The 17884-nt window shown below is 38.5% G+C and overlaps 2 protein-coding genes across 2 annotated transcripts; both read right to left on the bottom strand.

Moving 5' to 3' along the window:
• Window positions 1-1648: 1648 nt before the first annotated feature.
• Window positions 1649-2593, bottom strand: LOC103666100 (olfactory receptor 1009). Its single transcript, XM_008694126.1, has one exon. It carries the CDS (start codon window positions 2591-2593, stop codon window positions 1649-1651), a length of 945 nt encoding a protein of 314 aa, XP_008692348.1.
• Window positions 2594-14201: 11608 nt separating this feature from the next.
• Window positions 14202-15147, bottom strand: LOC103666242 (olfactory receptor 1002-like). The gene is given in 2 exon segments (XM_008694259.2): window positions 14202-14840; window positions 14842-15147. Coding segments are annotated over 2 exon segments (945 nt in total).
• Between the last annotated feature and the right edge of the window lie 2737 nt (window positions 15148-17884).

A 17884-nucleotide genomic window follows, 5' to 3' on the forward strand; every position in this document is an offset into this window, starting at 1 on the left:
AATTTTCCTTGCAGCAAGAGAAAAAGAAATCACTTACTTCACCACTGGCAGCAAACACACACATCTGACAGTGTTGATCCCAACCTTCATTGAATTAATTATTTCAAAAATAAATAAATGATGGATATTAAACGGAAGAAATTTCTGAGCTAACATCTGAATCCTTTTCAGAGCCTCCCATTGGCACTAGTTCTGTCTCTCTCATTTTCTAGCCCATGACTCATTCCTGCTGTCNNAGACCGTTGCCTCACTGAAACCATGATTATCGCCAGCCTGTAGACCACTTCGTTGTCTTGGTGTTCAGTTTCCTCCACAACCTGCTCGCTCCCTCTGAACTCCAACCACTCTATGCCAGTCTTTGCAAAGTGCTATGCTTAGAATAACTGCAACATTCCCAGCAGGGTCATGATCCCAAGAAGGAATGGCTGGGACACCATCATTCCATCAATACTGCCAAAGAAAGCCTTTGCTTAACCCCACCACGAAATTTATTAGGGCACAGACTCGACATACATTTATACTTTAGTTCTCCCTGTATCATTCCTGACGCATGTTTCACTCTGCTTTTTCCCCCTGTATCTTTCTATAATTTAGAGATAAACTTTCTATTTTTAGATCACACTCAGCAATCAGGGCTCAAACGCCTGCAGACTTGAGCTTGCACCCAAACAAAACAAAACAAAACAAAACCACTTCAAAAATCATTTTCTCTTCTCTGAACTAATTATAATACCACTTGAATTGTTCAAATGTTTTACGAGGGACGGAAAGATGTTAAAATATATTTTAAACTTCATTCTATTGTATTTCTTTTTTTTCTAATTTGGAACAACAAAAAAGACTAATATGAAAATAAGATATATATTTTTTCGGCATTTTACTTTACCTCTCATTTCTCAACACCTATTGGCTTTGATATTTTAGTGTTTGCTTGTTCTGCCATTCACCTGTTTGCATTTTATTTCTAATTTCTATAATAAGCGACGCCCATTTATTTTTGTCTGAGGGAAATAGAAAAAACTAAATATCAGATATTAAAGTAATAGTTGGAACAACTTCAGAGTCAATTAGCTAGAGAGACTTCTCTTGCATCACTTGTCAGTTAGTGGAAGAATAGGACTATAAGTTTTGTATCCTCAATATTGTACACCTTTTGCTTGTCTGTATTTGCTTTTTTCTGCAGTGATTGTGACACAGTATTCTTAAAAGCAAGAATAAAGAAAATCAGCCTAAAAGATATTTAAAGGAATATGATATGAGGAGTTCCTTTAGTTAAAAAACAAATCATTTGTGGCTAAATGACATGTTCTGTTTGCTATTTTCAATTCTGTGTTTAGGAATGGGGGTCCTATACGTCATTCCAATGACTCTCACCTGGTCTGGACACGTATATTGGTCCAACTAGTGCCATAGTATTAGTCGCTAGATGATCCAACACTTATTAGATTTTTATCTTATGCCCAATAATGAAATCATTTGACGAAACAGAATTCCTCTGACTCTGGGTGAGTGGGGATTTTTATCATCCACACGCACACAACTGAAATGGAGTTTTAAAGAAATAGTTGGCATCTTCGGGTGATGACCAGGTAGACGAACCATGTCTAGAAGCTTCTCCTTTTATCTATGTTGTATTGCAGACTGGAACTTAGCTTCTGATGCAAAGCTGCCTCCTGACGATCGTTCTACGCATGGCAGCTTTCACTTCTTTATTTCTCAGGCTGTAGATGAGAGGATTCAACATGGGGATCACCGCGGTGTAGAACACCGACACCACTTTATTGACGTCCAGAGAAAAAATGGCACCTGGCCGCACATAGATAAAGAAGAGAGTCCCGTATAAGATGGACACCGCGGTGAGATGGGAGGAGCAGGTGGAAAAGGCTTTGCGCCTCCCATCGGCGGAGCGGATCCTCAGGATGGCAGTAAGGATGTAAAAATAGGAGATTATAATGGTCAGGCTACTGACAACCAGGACGGCTCCAGCCACAATGAAAACCAACAATTTATTGATCCGGGTGTCAGCACATACCAGAGAAAGAAGGGGGGACATGTCACAGAAGAAATGGTTGATAATGTTGGAGCGACAAAAGGGAAGCCGGAAAGCAGCTGTTGTATGAGTCATGGTGCTCAGGAACCCAACAGTATAGGGTCCACCCACCAGCTGTATGCAAAGTCTCTGCAACATGGTAACGGAATACAACAACGGATTACAGATGGCCACATAGCGGTCATAGGCCATGGACGCCAGCAGAAGGCACTCGATGGCCACAAAGAACCCAAAGAACCATTGCTGCAAAGCACAGCCCAGGAAGGAGATGGCCTTCCTTTCAGAAAAGAAGTCACTGAGCATCTTGGGACCCACCACTGATGAGAAGCAGATGTCCACAAAGGACAGGTGACTGAGAAAAAAGTACATGGGCGTGTGAAGGCGGGAATCCATCTGGATGAGAATAATCATACCCAAGTTTCCTGTCATGGTAACAAGGTAAAAAAGTAGAAAGAGCAAGAAAAGGAAGACTTGCATCCGAGGATGATATTTTAAGCCTATGAAAATAAACTCTGTGATTCTTGTATAGTTCCCATTGGCCATTGGTTGTCTTGGTCTTCTAGAGTGAGAAAAACAGAAAATAGGTAATGCATACAACTTTAAATAATTTAAAAGCATAACATAATACTTAAGAAAAGAGACTACAGATCCAATTTGGGAACATTGATATAAAAAGAAACTAAATTAAATGCTAACAAATCAAATATAGTAAAGTTCTTAAGAGCAATATGGCTTAAATGTTTTAAAGGGAAAATTAGAACTAAGAATTGGGTCACCATTTGAAAACCTATAAAATTACTCACCACATTTACATGTTTACATATTAAAAGAAAATGCATTATAATTATTTTAATAAAATTATTTAAAGAATTTGATAAAATGTGCCTCTCAAAAAAAAAGGAAGGAAGGAAAGAAGGAAAGAAGGAAGGAACGAAGGAAAGAAGGAGGGAAGGAAGGAAGGAAGGAAGGAAGGAAGGAAGGAAGGAAACAAAAAGGAACTACTTAACTCAGTAAAAAGAATCTTCCTGAAACTTCCAGAAAATATATGTGTGCAGGGTAAACACTGGAAACACTCATACTATAAACAAAAACTATATATTCTCACAATTTGTACTATTTAACATTATAGTGGAGAGCACATCTGAAGTACTAAACCATAAATAAAAGAAAGAAGATGTAAGAATTCTAGAAAAAAATAGAGATAAGAAAATACTGCACTATTTGCAGACAAAGTTGTACAATAGTCAACCAATATGGTAACTTTTTTAGAAAAAAACGAAACAGTTCAACAAAGTAGTGAAGATCAGTGTAAAAAAGTCAATAATAGTTATGAATTATAATGGAAAAACTTACACTCATTGACTCAAAATGATAAAATAGCTATAAATAAGCCTAACAAGGAATGTTCAAGATTTGTATGAAGAAAAATATAAATTATAGAACTTTACTGTGCAAAGGAGGAAATGCCTAAGTCAGTGAAAAATATGTGTATCTTTTACGTATTTACTAAGATTCATTTCTTCCTGAGAAAGCAAAACTTAGCTCTAACAGGGAGAGTGAGAATCTGCATGGCCATTCTACTTCTTCTTCTTTTGATGTAGAGTTCCATGATTCATTAGTTGCATAAAACACCCAGTGCTCATCACAACACCTGCCCCCCTTAATACCCATCACCTGGCTACCTCGGGTAGCCTTCCCTTCTGCAACCTTCAATTTGTTTCCCGGAGTCCAGAGTCTCAGAAACTTTATTTTCAAAAATTACAGGCTATCTAAAATTTTTGTTTGAAATCGTATCAGCAAGATGAAACATCCCACTCTGGTCTGGAATAGCTAAATCAGTCTGACAGAGCGAAACAGTCTCAATTCCCAACACAGGCACAAAACTCCACGTGAAGGATGTCTGGATACAACCGTCTACATCTATCTTATCTTTGTAGTTTTCAGGGAAACGGGACCCTGTGCTACCTGTTTGGTTTAGACCTGTTGTGATGTTGTGATGTTGGCCCCTTCACACAGCCCTGCTTTGTCTTGAGCTCATCAGAATTGTTTCTGATTTAAATTTCACCTAACCATCCCACTTCTCAAAATCCTATAATAACTCTAGTTTTTCTTTGTTCAACGGGACATCCATGGTTCCTAGGGTGTGGTATCCCTCATTGCAATGGGTCAAAAGCTGATGGGGTCAGGCTACAAATTTGCTCCTGGCTGTTTAAGACTGATTTAAGGCTAGACCACCCACCACATTACATGGCAAATTTAAAGCAATTCCAACCAATTGGAAAAATTAAATGAAAATATAATTTTTAAAGAGACGATCTGATTTTTAAATTCATGGAAGAGAAAAATGTTCAAAAATAGCAAAGACAACTTCAAAAAAGAAAAAAAAAAAAAGGATGTACTATTCCGAATTTCAACACATAAATAAAGCCATTATACTTAAACCAATAATGTGTTGTGACTAGAATAGATGGGAGATGAATAGGAGACAGAAAAACTAGAAAAACCATAGGCAGACCCAGGCATTGATGTCAATTTAGTATGAATAAAGGTTTTCTTTCAATCAGGAAAGTAAGCATTAATTACCCCTAAAAAAGTGTTACAATATTTGGATGACCATTTGAAAAAACAGATAATAATAAAATTCTACCCCACACCACTAAACTAAAAAGAAAAATTCTAACTATAAACATGTAACATGAAAACACCAGAGAATGTATAACGTGTTGTAGGGTTGGCCTTCTAAAACAGAACATAAAAATCACCTGAAGAAAATGGTGAAAATTTTTACTACATCATAATTTCAAGTAGATGGATACACTCCAAGTAAAAATAAGACACACAGATGGAAAAAAATACTGAAGCATATGTCACAAAGGATTAAAATCAGATCACACAAAGAATTGCCACAGATTATCCATGAAAATACTCATCGTGACATGAGGCAGAAGACGCAGACTGGCCGGCCACAGACAGGACGCTCGAAGTCCCAACAAACATGAAAGGATGTTTAATATCCCAAATCGTCACAGAAACCAAACTGAAAGAACAATTATAGACTATTTTCACCCATCAAATTGACAAGATATTCAGAAACAAGGAAATATAAAATACTGACAAAGCCGGGAGACAATATGGCGGTCACAGGAGATCAGTGGCTGCAACAGGGCCATGGCCTCTGGATGGCAGTGTTTTACTGTCTCTTGAATTTTTTTTTTTTTAAGTGCGTACCTGATGACTCAGAAATTCCATTATTTAGTATCTACCCTGAGGAAACACAGAATGGAAAAACAATGATGTCCCCTCACTGTTGCTTCAAGTGATAAAAAACTAGAATCCACATAAATATTCTCCAAAAGGCATTAACAGCAAATAAACCTTGGTATGGTCTTTCTGTGAACTATTGTACAGATATGTAAAGATTAAGTACTAGATTACCAGAGGGGAGGTGGGTGAGGAGCATGGGAAAAATAGGTGAAGGGGACGAAGAGAACATGTATAGTGACAAGCACTGAGTAATGCACAGAATTGTTGAATTACTCTATTGTACACCTGAAACTAATATAACACTGTATGTTAATTATACTGGAATTTAAAAATTAAAATTAAGTAGTAAAAACATGGCTATTTTCCCAAAATATGTGAAGGAGAAGCAAGTCACAGAATGATGTGTGCAGTAGGATAGTAGGAACATTTTCAAAGTTTTCTTTAATTTTAATTATTTAAGTGTGTTTCTCTGTGTGTGTGTGTGTAAATAAAATAAGAGTCTGGGAAAATAAGTCACCAAAGGAATACTCATCACCTCTGAAAACAGAGAGACAGTGAACTGGTATGTGGGTAGGGAACCAAAGGGGCCTCTAGATTTATCCACAATTTTAAGATTTAATACAAGGAGAAAATGTTCATACATTATCTTTGTAATTAAAAATAATCTAGGGGTGCCTGGGTGGCTCAGTCGGTTAAGCGTCCGACTCTTGGTTTCGGCTCAGGTGATGCTCTCAGGGTCCTCGGTTCAAGCCACATGTCGGATGCCTCACTCAGTGAGGAGTCTGCTTGTCCCTCTGCCCCTCCTCCTGCTTGCACACTCTCTCTCTCTCTCAAATAAATATGATCTTTGAAAAAAAATCTAAAACGAAACCCAAAAAAAAGCAACCTAAAACAATTCTCTAGTTGCTTTTATTTACTATTTATTTATTATTTAATTGTATTTATTTTTATATGAAATTTATTTCAACATTTAAAATGAAAAAGAGAGAAGACAAATTAGCTACAATCAAGTGGGAGAAGAACAACAGGCAAGAAAGAAATGTACGAAGCCTCGGAGGCGGAAAGTGAGAAACAATTGCAAGCTATGCATTTGGAGTTCAAGATTTCTAAAATTCTAAGAAGCAGAGAGAACTCTAACCCCAACCTCACCCTTTATAAATAAGAAAACTGAGGCTCCAAGATGTCTGAGCCAGGACCACAGAGCTGGTGACAAATATACAATCACTTTCCACCCACAATGATTGGCTGCATGATACGGTACCTTTAAGGTTACAATGAATACGGGACAAGGAACAAGCGTTTGTAGAGTGGTCAAGACTTAGGCTGTGCCCCAGGTGCTTTGCAAACGTCAGCCCATTTGATTTCCACCCAGACCTAAGTAAGAAAAATTTTGCTACTCCATTTTACAGAACAGGCAATCAAGGCTAGGAAGTGTGGAAGATGGTGCCCGAAGTGCCAGAGTTAGTATCTCGTAAGAGTCATCAGAGATTAAGACACTGTCCCATCTGGATACAGAGGCTCCGTCCTTTGAAACATGTCACTCTCCCACAAGGGGACCTTAGATCTCTCAGAGTCCCTACCCAGTTCTGCATGCTGTTTGAGGGATACAGGACCAGGTAAGACACGGATGCAGATTTATCAGTGGAGGGGCTGCAGATGACACACTGCAGGGCAACATTCCATGCGGATGGCAGCCCGCCTGGAGAGGGTGGCCTGACCTCTCTCCTGCTCCGGGCAGTCACTGAACTTGAAGAGGGATTTCACTTGACCATAACCTCTTTGTGCACCTTACAGAAATTCACATCACTTCCTATTAGGTTTGCTGCATTTGTTACATTCTAACCAATTATGGTCTGACCGTGGATATTTCTCTAGATACCAAAAAAAAAAAAAAAGCACATTTTAGATGTCAGTCATTTTCATTTTCCCATAAACCCATTTATTTTGAACTTCTTGAAGAGTAAACGCGAGTTTACTCTTGAAGAGTAAATCTGAAATGGATTTTTAAAAATGCTTTAAACTTACATTCCAATGAGTTCCTTCCCTCTTCCAAGAATTAAAATTAAAATGGAGTATAAATTGTACTCTTTTTCAGCATGTATTCCTTCTGCCCACTGTCATCTGTGCCTCTGCACAGAGAAGAGGTCAGATTTTCTTAGAATCACTTGGTTTTATTCTTAGTTTTCTTCCCAAGGAACTGGTAAGATTCCACTCCAAAACGCAGTCTTTTCACTTGGATCAAAGTTTCCAGAAGTAGTTACATCATTTCTTTGTTCTGGGAGAACTTAGGTCCCAAAGCATGCCGTACCGTGGGACTTTGGTAAGAGGGAATTAAATTAAAATGCTATTGTTGTCTTTAAACTCTAAAAAAAATCCACTGGGATCATCTTACTTGTTTTCTGTGCTTGACTGAGTAAACCCTTTATTTCTTACCTCCTTCTTAAACAAGAAAATACTTAAAGAGTTAACTTTAGTGCCATGTTGTGAGAACTGCAGTTTTCCCCATGAGAAGCACCACGAAATTTCTGCAACTGTTCATTTAGAGATCATTACAGGAGAGCATCGCCTACCAGGATAGTTTAATTAATCGTGATAACTCATCTTCCATTTCTAATAGAAAAATCACTGAGAATCGGAACGTGTGAAGAATCGCCAACATATTCACACAGGGTTTTTTTTTATGAGAAATTGTAAGAGGTTTCACTGACAAATTCAAGCCTGAGACTACATTTTTTCAGCTTTTATTGATTAATAACACACAGAAAAGCATAAAAATCTCCAGTGTGCGGCTGAATTATTGTGCCGTGAGCACGTGCGCCACCACTCAAGCCAGGAACTAGAACATCTCCGCCATCTCTATCATGTTTGTGAAATTCGTCTTTGTTGAATACATCTCCAGTTCATGTGTTTTATTGATGCTAGCAGTCCATTATATTAATATTCCACAAATGATTTATCGATTACTTTGTTGTTGGCCATTTGCCAGGTTTTAATTTTTGTGATTTTTTTCCTCCACTGAGCATCCAATGAACACCATATGTTCTGGTGTTCATAAACAGGCATTTCTCTTGGGAATATACCTGGGAGTAAAGTTTCTTCGTTGTGGGCACAGATATATTCATATTGACTAAGAATTTAGGAAGTCATCCCAAACCCATTGCTTACATTTCTGTAAGTACTGTACGAGAGTCAGTGTTTGTCATTTTAGCCATTTTGGTGAGTGTATAGTGGGATCTCATTGTGCCTTTAGCTGCCATTTCTAGGGAAACTGAGAAATTTTGCAGTATTTATAGGCCATTTCCATAACCGCTTTCATGGATTGGCTGTTGAAGTGTCTTGCCCACATTTTGTCACTGGATTGCCTTTCTTTAAAAATTACAATAGTTGGGGCGCCTGGGTGGCACAGCAGTTAAGCGTCTGCCTTCGGCTCAGGGCGTGATCCCGGCGTTATGGGATCGAGCCCCACATCAGGCTCTTCCGCTATGAGCCTGCTTCTTCCTCTCCCACTCCCCCTGCTTGTGTTCCCTCTCTCGCTGGCTGTCTCTATCTCTGTCGAATAAATAAATAAAATCTTTAAAAAAAAATTACAATAGTTATTCATATACTTCAAATATGTCACTTATATACCTTCTAAATATATTTTCCCTCCCTGTGGCTTCCATGTTTACACTCTTAAGGGTAAATCTAAGTTTTTATTTTAGAGTAGTTCAGGGAATCAATATTTTTCTTGATATTTAGTATTTTTGTAGCCTACTTTATAAAAATTTCCTATCTATGATAGGATGATATGATATGATGTCATCAAGGTATTCTCCAATATTATCTTCTAGATGCCTTAATTCTTTGCCTTTCACATTTCAAGCTCCAAATCATCTGGAATTAATCTTAATGTATATTGTGAGATGGGAATAAAATTCCATTTTTTTTCCCATTCAGACATCCAATGGACCCAACACTATTTTTTTTCAATCCTTTCTTTCCCCACAACCCTGCTGTGTCACCCTTGTCATAAATGAAGTGTCCATGTATTGAGTCTGTATATTCTTTAATAATAGAAGTATTAGCATGCATTCATTAATACACCTGGACCCTCTATTCTGCTCAACTGGATTATTAGTCTATTCTTGATCCTGTCTTTTTTTCTTTTCTTTTCTTTTCTTTTCTTTTCTTTTCTTTTTCTTTCTTTTTTTTTTTTTTTTTTTTTTTTAGGAAAAAAAAAAAAAACACGTGGGAGGAGAATTTTTTTTTTTTTTTTTTTTTTTTTTTTTTTTTTTAGGAAAAAAAAAAAAAAAGGCGAGGGAAGGAGCCAAGGGAGGAGAGAAAATCTTAAGCAGGCTCCACTCTCAGCATGGAACCCAATGCAGAGCTCGATCTCATAACCCTAAGATCATGACCTGATCTAAAATCAACAGTCAGATGCTTAACTGACTGAGCCACCCAGATACCCCAATCCTATCTTAATTACTATAGTTTTGTGAGTCTATATTCAGTAAAGGAAGACGTCCCACCTGACTTGTCTTCTTCAAGATTACCTGGGATATTTTGGACCCTTTGTATTCCATATAAACTTCAGAATCGTGGCAATATCTTGGGAAGATTTAAGTCTGGATTCACTTTAACATTGCGTCTTCAATCCTGCAGGACCTACATTTACAGCTTCCTTTCACACCATGGGAACATTATAAGATTCAAGCACACTTGCTGATTTGCTGTTCCCACAGAGACCCATATGTCCCTCCCACCTTACAATCCTTCTGACTTTCCCTTCTCCCTTACTGAAATATTGGAAGTCAAAATTCCATCTGTTCTGCAAGGTATGGTTGAATTATAACCTCATCCAGGAAGCCTTCCCTCATACCTTACAGACAAAAATAATCACTCTCTTTGAACTTTAACAGTGCCATTTGCCTCTCTTCGGTCACTTAGAAATGCTACCATCTATCATTTTGGTTTATGCCTTATGTCCCTCACTAATAAACACTCTAATAGGTGAAGGGTCGTATCTTACTGTATTGAACTGGCATTATCAAAAGTCCTACTAAACATATGTCTCTATTTTCTGAGTTGTTGACAAAATGAGGATTCTGGTTACACAGGAAGAAACTTATAGTCAAATCAATTTACTCAAGGAGTAATTTGAAATCCTGATTTCAAAATGAAAATACACTAAAATAAAAAGAAAGGGTTTATCAGAAACAATGCAAATGCTGTCTTTTCCAAAGTGCACCCCATGATCAAAGAGAAGTGATTACCTTTGGAAGCTTTACATCAAATTTGTTTTGGTTACATCATTTTACAAAACTTAGCAGAATTATCATCTTAACTGATAACTGCCTACATTAAATTGTCTGCATTTTTGTCTGGAATTAGCAAATGTGAACCCAGAGATTACTGGTGGAAAAAGAGAATAAGTCCTGTCCCAATAATGCCCTTACCCTGGCTGCATGAAAAGACTGGAGCTTGGAGGGGTCAAGAGGCACCTCCTTCATTTACAAGATGTCTGAGGAGATGCATGTAGCTCAGGCTTTCTGAAGCTTCGGATTCTCCAGCTGTAAAGTGAATCAAGTAACTCGTATCACCAATGGGAATGAAAATATTCAATAAGATGTTTGCAGAATACTAAGTACAGTGTCTATGATATAGCAATCCTCCCTTAATATATGAAACAGCATTATTATTAAAGAATAAAAATTCTACACTAATAACTGCTTTAAAATTGTGTTAGCATAGAAACTAACAGGAAAAAACATCAGAACTGCAGATCCAGTAAAGAAAACACACACACACACACACACGCACACACACATACACACACACACACAAATTAACAAGGACAATCTCGAATGTCAATTCTTCCCCTTCACAGACTACTGTTCTTTAGGGAAGATGTTTATCCTGTGAGCATCAGTGTGGGTGGCAGAATTCCTATAATGGTCCTGTAAAGATCCCTAATCTTTGTCCTACTCCCAGGAATCTCTGCATATGAGGAAGTACCACTCATATCATTATGTTATATTATATGGCTCAGTTAGCCTTCTAAGAGACATGACCCTGGATGAACTGATGGGTCCCAAGATTTCTCCAGCTCAGAAGAGTCAGAGAGGTTGGAAATGTATGGAGATCTAGAGGAGTCACTGATGGTCCGAAGCTGGAGGGGCCACCACAGAAGGCAGGTGAGCAACCCTAAGCTGCTGAGAGAGGTCCCTGGCTGACCACCACTGGGGAACAGGCACCACATCCCTGCAACCACAAGGAACTGAGTTTTCTCAAATACACAAGTGAACTTGGAAACGAGTCTTCCCCAGAGCCTCCAGGAGGGAGCTGAGACCTAGCAACAGGTTCATATCAGCCTTGTGAGAGTCTGAGCAGAGAATCAGGCCATGATGGACCCTGACCCAAAACCCAGGGAAACTGAGAGGCAGTAAATTTGTGTGGTTATAACTTACTGGCTTTGTGGCAATTTCTTACACAGCAGTAGAAAGCGACTATAGGAGCATGTTTGAAAAAAAAAATAAAGAAAAAACGGTAAATGGTTGAGATATGGGAGAAGCAGAGAATTGTTTTAGGTAAAGAGGTCCAGAGGGCCTCTGGATGGCATCACATTTGAGCAGAGACTCAGACGAGGTAAAGATTGACTGGCAAGACTGCCCCAGGATGAAGAAAAGGAAATGGAAAGGTAACTTAAGACCCCAAGAGTAACTGAAGAAATCCCACAGAGGAAGCCTCTGGATGGTGCACACACCACTGAAGGGAAGAATGGCCTGAGCTGTGTGCTGTCCCCTCCCCCAAAATGCATTCAGACTGCACTGCTTAAGGCTGTCAAGACAATCTGCTTGGCTCTTTGTATAGTCCTGTTGCCATGGCACACAGAGGCCTGGAATGAGTGGGAAAGAGACCACAGTTCATCCAGCATAAAGTGCCTGGAAGATCTTACGAATTTGTGCAGCAGAGTCACCTGGTGAAAGATAACAAGTATTTTAATCTAGTCTCAAAAGTGATCATTTTTATCAGCACTTACATGGCATATAATAAATCCCTTCTCCCAATAAAACATTTCATGTGTCCTCCTACTTTCAATGTTGCCCATTCCCAAAACTTACATTATGTAAAGGAATGAATAAAAGTATTCTGAGGATCAAAATCAATTAGCTTGCAAACTCTAGCCTCCCCCCCCCAACCCGGTGCTAGAATACCCAGAAGCGTCTGTTACTATTTGGGGGGGGGGGAGACACTCTCTCCTTTCATGATCCAAATAGTGACCTCTCGATTCCATGGAAAGCCATACCAAAAAGAATGTTTTCAACTTTGCCAATTCCTACTTTCTTTAAAGAGGCTTTTTTTTAAAAAAATTACCCTTCCTAAAATATACTGCCTCTTCTTTTCTTCACTATCTTCTGTTTATCACAGAAATAACCATGTTTATGTAAATATTTTTCCATCTTCTTGTTCGTGTGTCCTTCCACTACACTGGCCTGTAACCTCCAGGAGGACTTCTCCTCTCAATATGAATAATACCCAGTAAAGTGTCAGGCATGTAAGAGGCCTATGTAAAGAACTGTTAAATTAATGCTTGATTCTAGCATAATTTGACTCCCATTTCTTCTTAATTAAATAGCATCTTGACCCACGTCATTACCCAACACGGTCACAAAAACTGGCAGAAAGCTTGGTGAAAAACAAGCAAGACAAACAAACATATTCTAGGGCCCTACAGATGATTTACATCCTTTAAAGAAAGCCTTCAAGAGAAGACAGAGTGTGGCTCTTATTGAGTCTTAGAGTTGCACAAAAACATGGTTGATCCCTCATTTCTTAGACTTGTTACTACGTTCCAGAAATAAAACACAGAAGTATGGTTGAAAAAATATTGGACCTGGAGAAAATAAAAGCGTGGCCCAAGTTACGTGGTCATGGGCAATACATTGATTCTTCATGTGTGCCAAACTGAACATCTGCAAAGATAACATCACATTCTGCCTATGACACAAAATTCAGTAAATCACAGTAGCAATAAACACTTTATTAAAGAACTGAAATGCATTCTGCCTTTCACATGCACAGCTCATGTAACTACAGCAGCGACATCTCAACAGTTAGGACCGTGAAAGGAGCATTGGGGATGTATGAGGCCTTTGTAAAATGTCTACTCCAAGCACGAAGGTGGTATTGCAGAGAACTACGGTTACATACTTCCTGAATAATTCCCTCTTTTCATTTTCTTGATATATAGCTCACATACCATGTTGTGTTAGTCCAAGGTGTACAACATACTGGTTCGATATCTGCACATCTTAAAAATGATTACCACAATAAGTTTGGTTAACATAAATCACCTTACGGAGTTATACATTTTTTCTAATGAGGAGAAATTTTAAGATCTGTTCTCTTAGCAACGTGAAAATGTACAGGGCAGAATTATTAACTAAAGTCACCCTGTTTACATTACACTCCCAGGACATATTTATCTTATAAGTTGAAGTTTTTACCTTTTCACCATAATACATTTGTCAGTGGTTTATGTTCAAAGAATCAATGCCAGGCTTGCAGACAACTGCAGGATCTCAACACCTTGTGAGCTAAACAGAAGTACTGTCAAATCACTGATGATATCCTAACATTATTCCGGATTTAACAAAGAACCTCTCATATTCTATTCACAGTCCTTGAAAATATTTTCAAAGCACTAAGGCTCTGTAATCCTCTCATCTCTTGCTCAATGAATGACAAAGGAGAAAATTGTAACCTGAAGATGTTGTGTGACTTTTCAGTGACATAGAGTAATAAAGAGTGAATCTCAACATACAATTTGCACTCCCATCACTCAGCCCATGTTCTTGCATCTTGCGTAAATATCACCTCTCAATCTGTAGTACGAACGGAATCTAGTTTACCTACTCATAAGAAACTGCATCTTCTCAGACGTCCTTCTGAATGAATCCTTGACCTCCCTGTTTCTCAGGCTGTAGATAAAGGGATTCAACATGGGAATCACGGCTGTGTAGAACACAGAAACCACTTTATTGATGTCCAGGGAGAAACTAGAACTAGGGCATACATAAAAAAAGAAGAGTGTCCCATACAGGATGGAGACAGCCGTCAGGTGTGAAGAGCAGGTGGAGAAGGCTTTGCGCCTCCCCTCAGCAGTGCGGATCCTCAGGATAGCGGCGACGATGTAAATGTAGGAGACCAGAATGATTATACCACTGACCACTCCTACACCTCCAGCCAAGATGAAAAGTACAAACTGATTGACGTGGGTGTCTGCACATGCCAGGGACAGAACCGGAAGAATGTCACAAAAGAAGTGATTGATGACTTGGGGGCCACAGTAAGGCAGGCGAAAGGCAAGTGTCGTGTGGGTCATAGCAACCGTAAGACCAATGGCATAAGGTCCTACCACCAGCTGCACACAGACCCGCTGGGACATAATGAGAGTATACAACAAGGGCTTACAGATGGCCACATACCGGTCATATGCCATGGAGGCCAGGAGGAAACATTCAGTCACTACAAACTGAACAAAAAAACCATAACTGAGCAGCACAACCCAAGAAAGAGATTACTTTTTTCTCCACAAAAATACCAGTCAACATCTTAGGACCAGTGACCGAAGAGGAGCAGATATCCACAAAGGACAAGTGGCTGAGAAAAAAGTACATGGGGGTGTGGAGTCGGGGATCCATCCAAATGAGGGTGATCATCCCCACATTTCCCAGAAGAGTGACAAGATAAACCAAGAGAAATATCACAAAGAGAACAACCTGATGCTGGAAGTGACTTGTTAAACCCATGAAAAAAAACTCAGTCACCAAAGTCTGATTTCCATAACCCATTCTCTGATTTAATCTGGAATGAGAAAGAGAAAGATTTTTTTTTTGCAATCAACTTGTAATTAAATTATTTTAAAAATAAATTTAACTTCTATTTTTTTGCAGTTAAAAAAGGATATCATTACCCTCAACTCTCTTGAATTCTACATCTCTTAGTCATGCTATCTATTTGCAAACTATTTGTGCAATACAGATTAAGACACTAAGGCTGGCAGGGCTCCTTAGTTTCTTCCACAGAAGCAGAATTTTTTAATAGAATCATAGATTTTTAAACTCAAGTGAACATTGGGGATTATCTAAAGCAACTCCTCTAATTACACTAGGTTATATTTCTAAAAGTACTTAGCTTTGAACCAAGGATATTTTTTTTAAATATTTGATTGAAAAAGGCTATGGGAATTCAATGAATTCCACATGATACCCATGCTGATTAAGGGTAAACTGGTTTGGGCAATGTAACTACTTCCTCAGTCTCCTTAGATTCTATAGCAATTATAATTACTTGAGTTAGCTAACAGGTGCATTTTGATGTCCAAGGAGGAGGGCAAGCCGAGAACAAGAAAAGTTAGCTTTACAACATGATCACATCCTCAACACTATCCTCATGATGACTCTTTTTCCAAAACACCTGTGATCCCCCATATCAATGGTGTATATTCTCATTAATCTAGTGACTCCATTGAATTCTTAGGTCATCAACAAAAAAGACCACTTTTTAAATATTGAGTAGCTGTTGTGACCCAACTAGTATTATTAAGTGCTTGGGAGAGAAATATAAATATTTTAAGAATTATGAGGGTATTCCCTGGGCAATTATCCCAGGGGAATGAGTATGTCCACACACACACACAAAAAAAATGTATACTATTTTATTACCAGCGGTTCAAAAATTTGAAAGAACCAACATGTCCTACAATACAGTAAGGTTAAACACACTATGGTACATGCATACCATGGAAAACTGTTTAGTAGGAAAGAGATCAAAATATGATACGCTCAGCAGCTCGGATGAACCCAAGAGCATTACACTTGAAAAATATCAACCTCAAAAGTTCAAAACTTTTATGATTCCATTCATATAAAATTCTCCAAATGATACAATTACACAAATGGAGAACAGGTTAGTGCTTGCCTGGGATTCAGAAAGGTGGGAGAGGGTGGAGGGGTGGCTATAAAAGGGTAGCACAGGGAATCATGTAGAAATGGAAGAGTTCTGCACCCTGGTTGTCACAAGGGTGAAACAAATCTACAGGCCTGGTAAAATGGTATAGAACAGTACACACTTGTCACACCAATGTCAATTTCCCGGATTTGATGTTGTGCTGTAGTTAGTAAGATGTATCATTGGGGAATCCTGGGTGAAGTGTAGGTGAGCCTCTCTGGATACCTTTGAACCCTCCTGTGGATCATTATTTCAGAAGAAAACTTTTAAAAATTGATGAATGAATGGGAATTGAGAGGAATGTGAAGTCTAGATAGGTCCTCCCAAAAATGGGAAATTGAGGAAGGGAGGCACATGTTTTGGACCTTGAAATAATCATAATGATTCCCAAGAATGCAATCACACAAAAATATCAATGGGCTGTGTATCGACAGAAGTATCGACAGAAATCTAGAAACTCTTTCCCCTGGTAAGAAAGCTTGGAAAGGGTTTTGCTTAACAGAAAAGTAATGAAATGAAAATCCGCTGACGTCCTGTGGTCTCAGAGGCAATGGAGCTTGGGAAGAAACGGACTGGAGGGGTGGAGTCCAAGATTAGTCAGAAAAAAAATAATATCCTAGTAGGGAGATGTTCAAGAATTTAATATTTTCTAGACACACAAACTCATCCCAGGTCACTGACATTTGTATTTGATATTTACTCAAGGAAGATAGAGAGTTGCATATTCAGGGCATAACATTTTGTAAAACTGAAACTAGAATATACACATCTATTATCTCAAATAATTGCCTTTGTAAACAAAGGTAAGTTCATATGACTGATAATTATTATGTTTTTAAAACTTTTGTCTTCAAGTTGAAATCCTGTGTAAAGACCATAGTTCCTAAATGTAGAAATGCCTATAACATTATGTTGCCCTGGCCATACCCAGCACAAAGATTCTAAAACAGAAGAACCATAATATAATCGTCACATGTGACTTTTGACATGAGGAGCATGGACTTCAACTCAGAAGATTCAGAGGTTTGTTTTCTACTTCTAAGATCCAATACAGGGAAAGGGAAGAAATTGAGAGTCAGAGAGGCCACAGCCTCTTAATTCTAACATCCTATGAGCCATAAATCCTGCAGCACATTTCACTATCTCTATGCCAAACACAAATTTCAACCAACATGTACATTCAAGTTGGGTCCTTAAGCCAAAAGACACAGATTAAACAGTTGACTTGTACCAAATTATGCTTCACCATGAGCTTAGAGATGGTGCTTTTCCAGGTGTCCTAAATTCATTTTTTTATACCTAGACTTCTAAAGGCAATTTAGGAAATCACTTAACACGCCTATCTAAAGAAATATGCCCTAAACCTATTGCCTGTCTATGTCATAGTGAATTATGAAGGTAGCATTCCCTGCTATAAAAATGAATTACCCTACAAATGGGGACTGGTCATTCTTCTCAGCTTCTCCATTGGTCTAGGAAGATACACAATACAGTGATACCATCTTGAAACCTGGGCCTTCTGATGGCACTTTTAAAAAGCCTTGACTCAATCTGCACCACATGCAGCAGAGTTTTTTC

The sequence above is a fragment of the Ursus maritimus genome, unplaced genomic scaffold (assembly GCF_017311325.1).
Source record: "Ursus maritimus isolate PB19 unplaced genomic scaffold, ASM1731132v1 scaffold_23, whole genome shotgun sequence".
Classification (NCBI taxonomy): Eukaryota; Metazoa; Chordata; class Mammalia; order Carnivora; family Ursidae; genus Ursus; species Ursus maritimus.

Bases quoted from the DNA above. Each gene is read 5' to 3' on its own strand.
- LOC103666100 (XM_008694126.1), bottom strand. From the start codon at position 2,593: ATGGCCAATGGGAACTATACAAGAATCACAGAGTTTATTTTCATAGGC.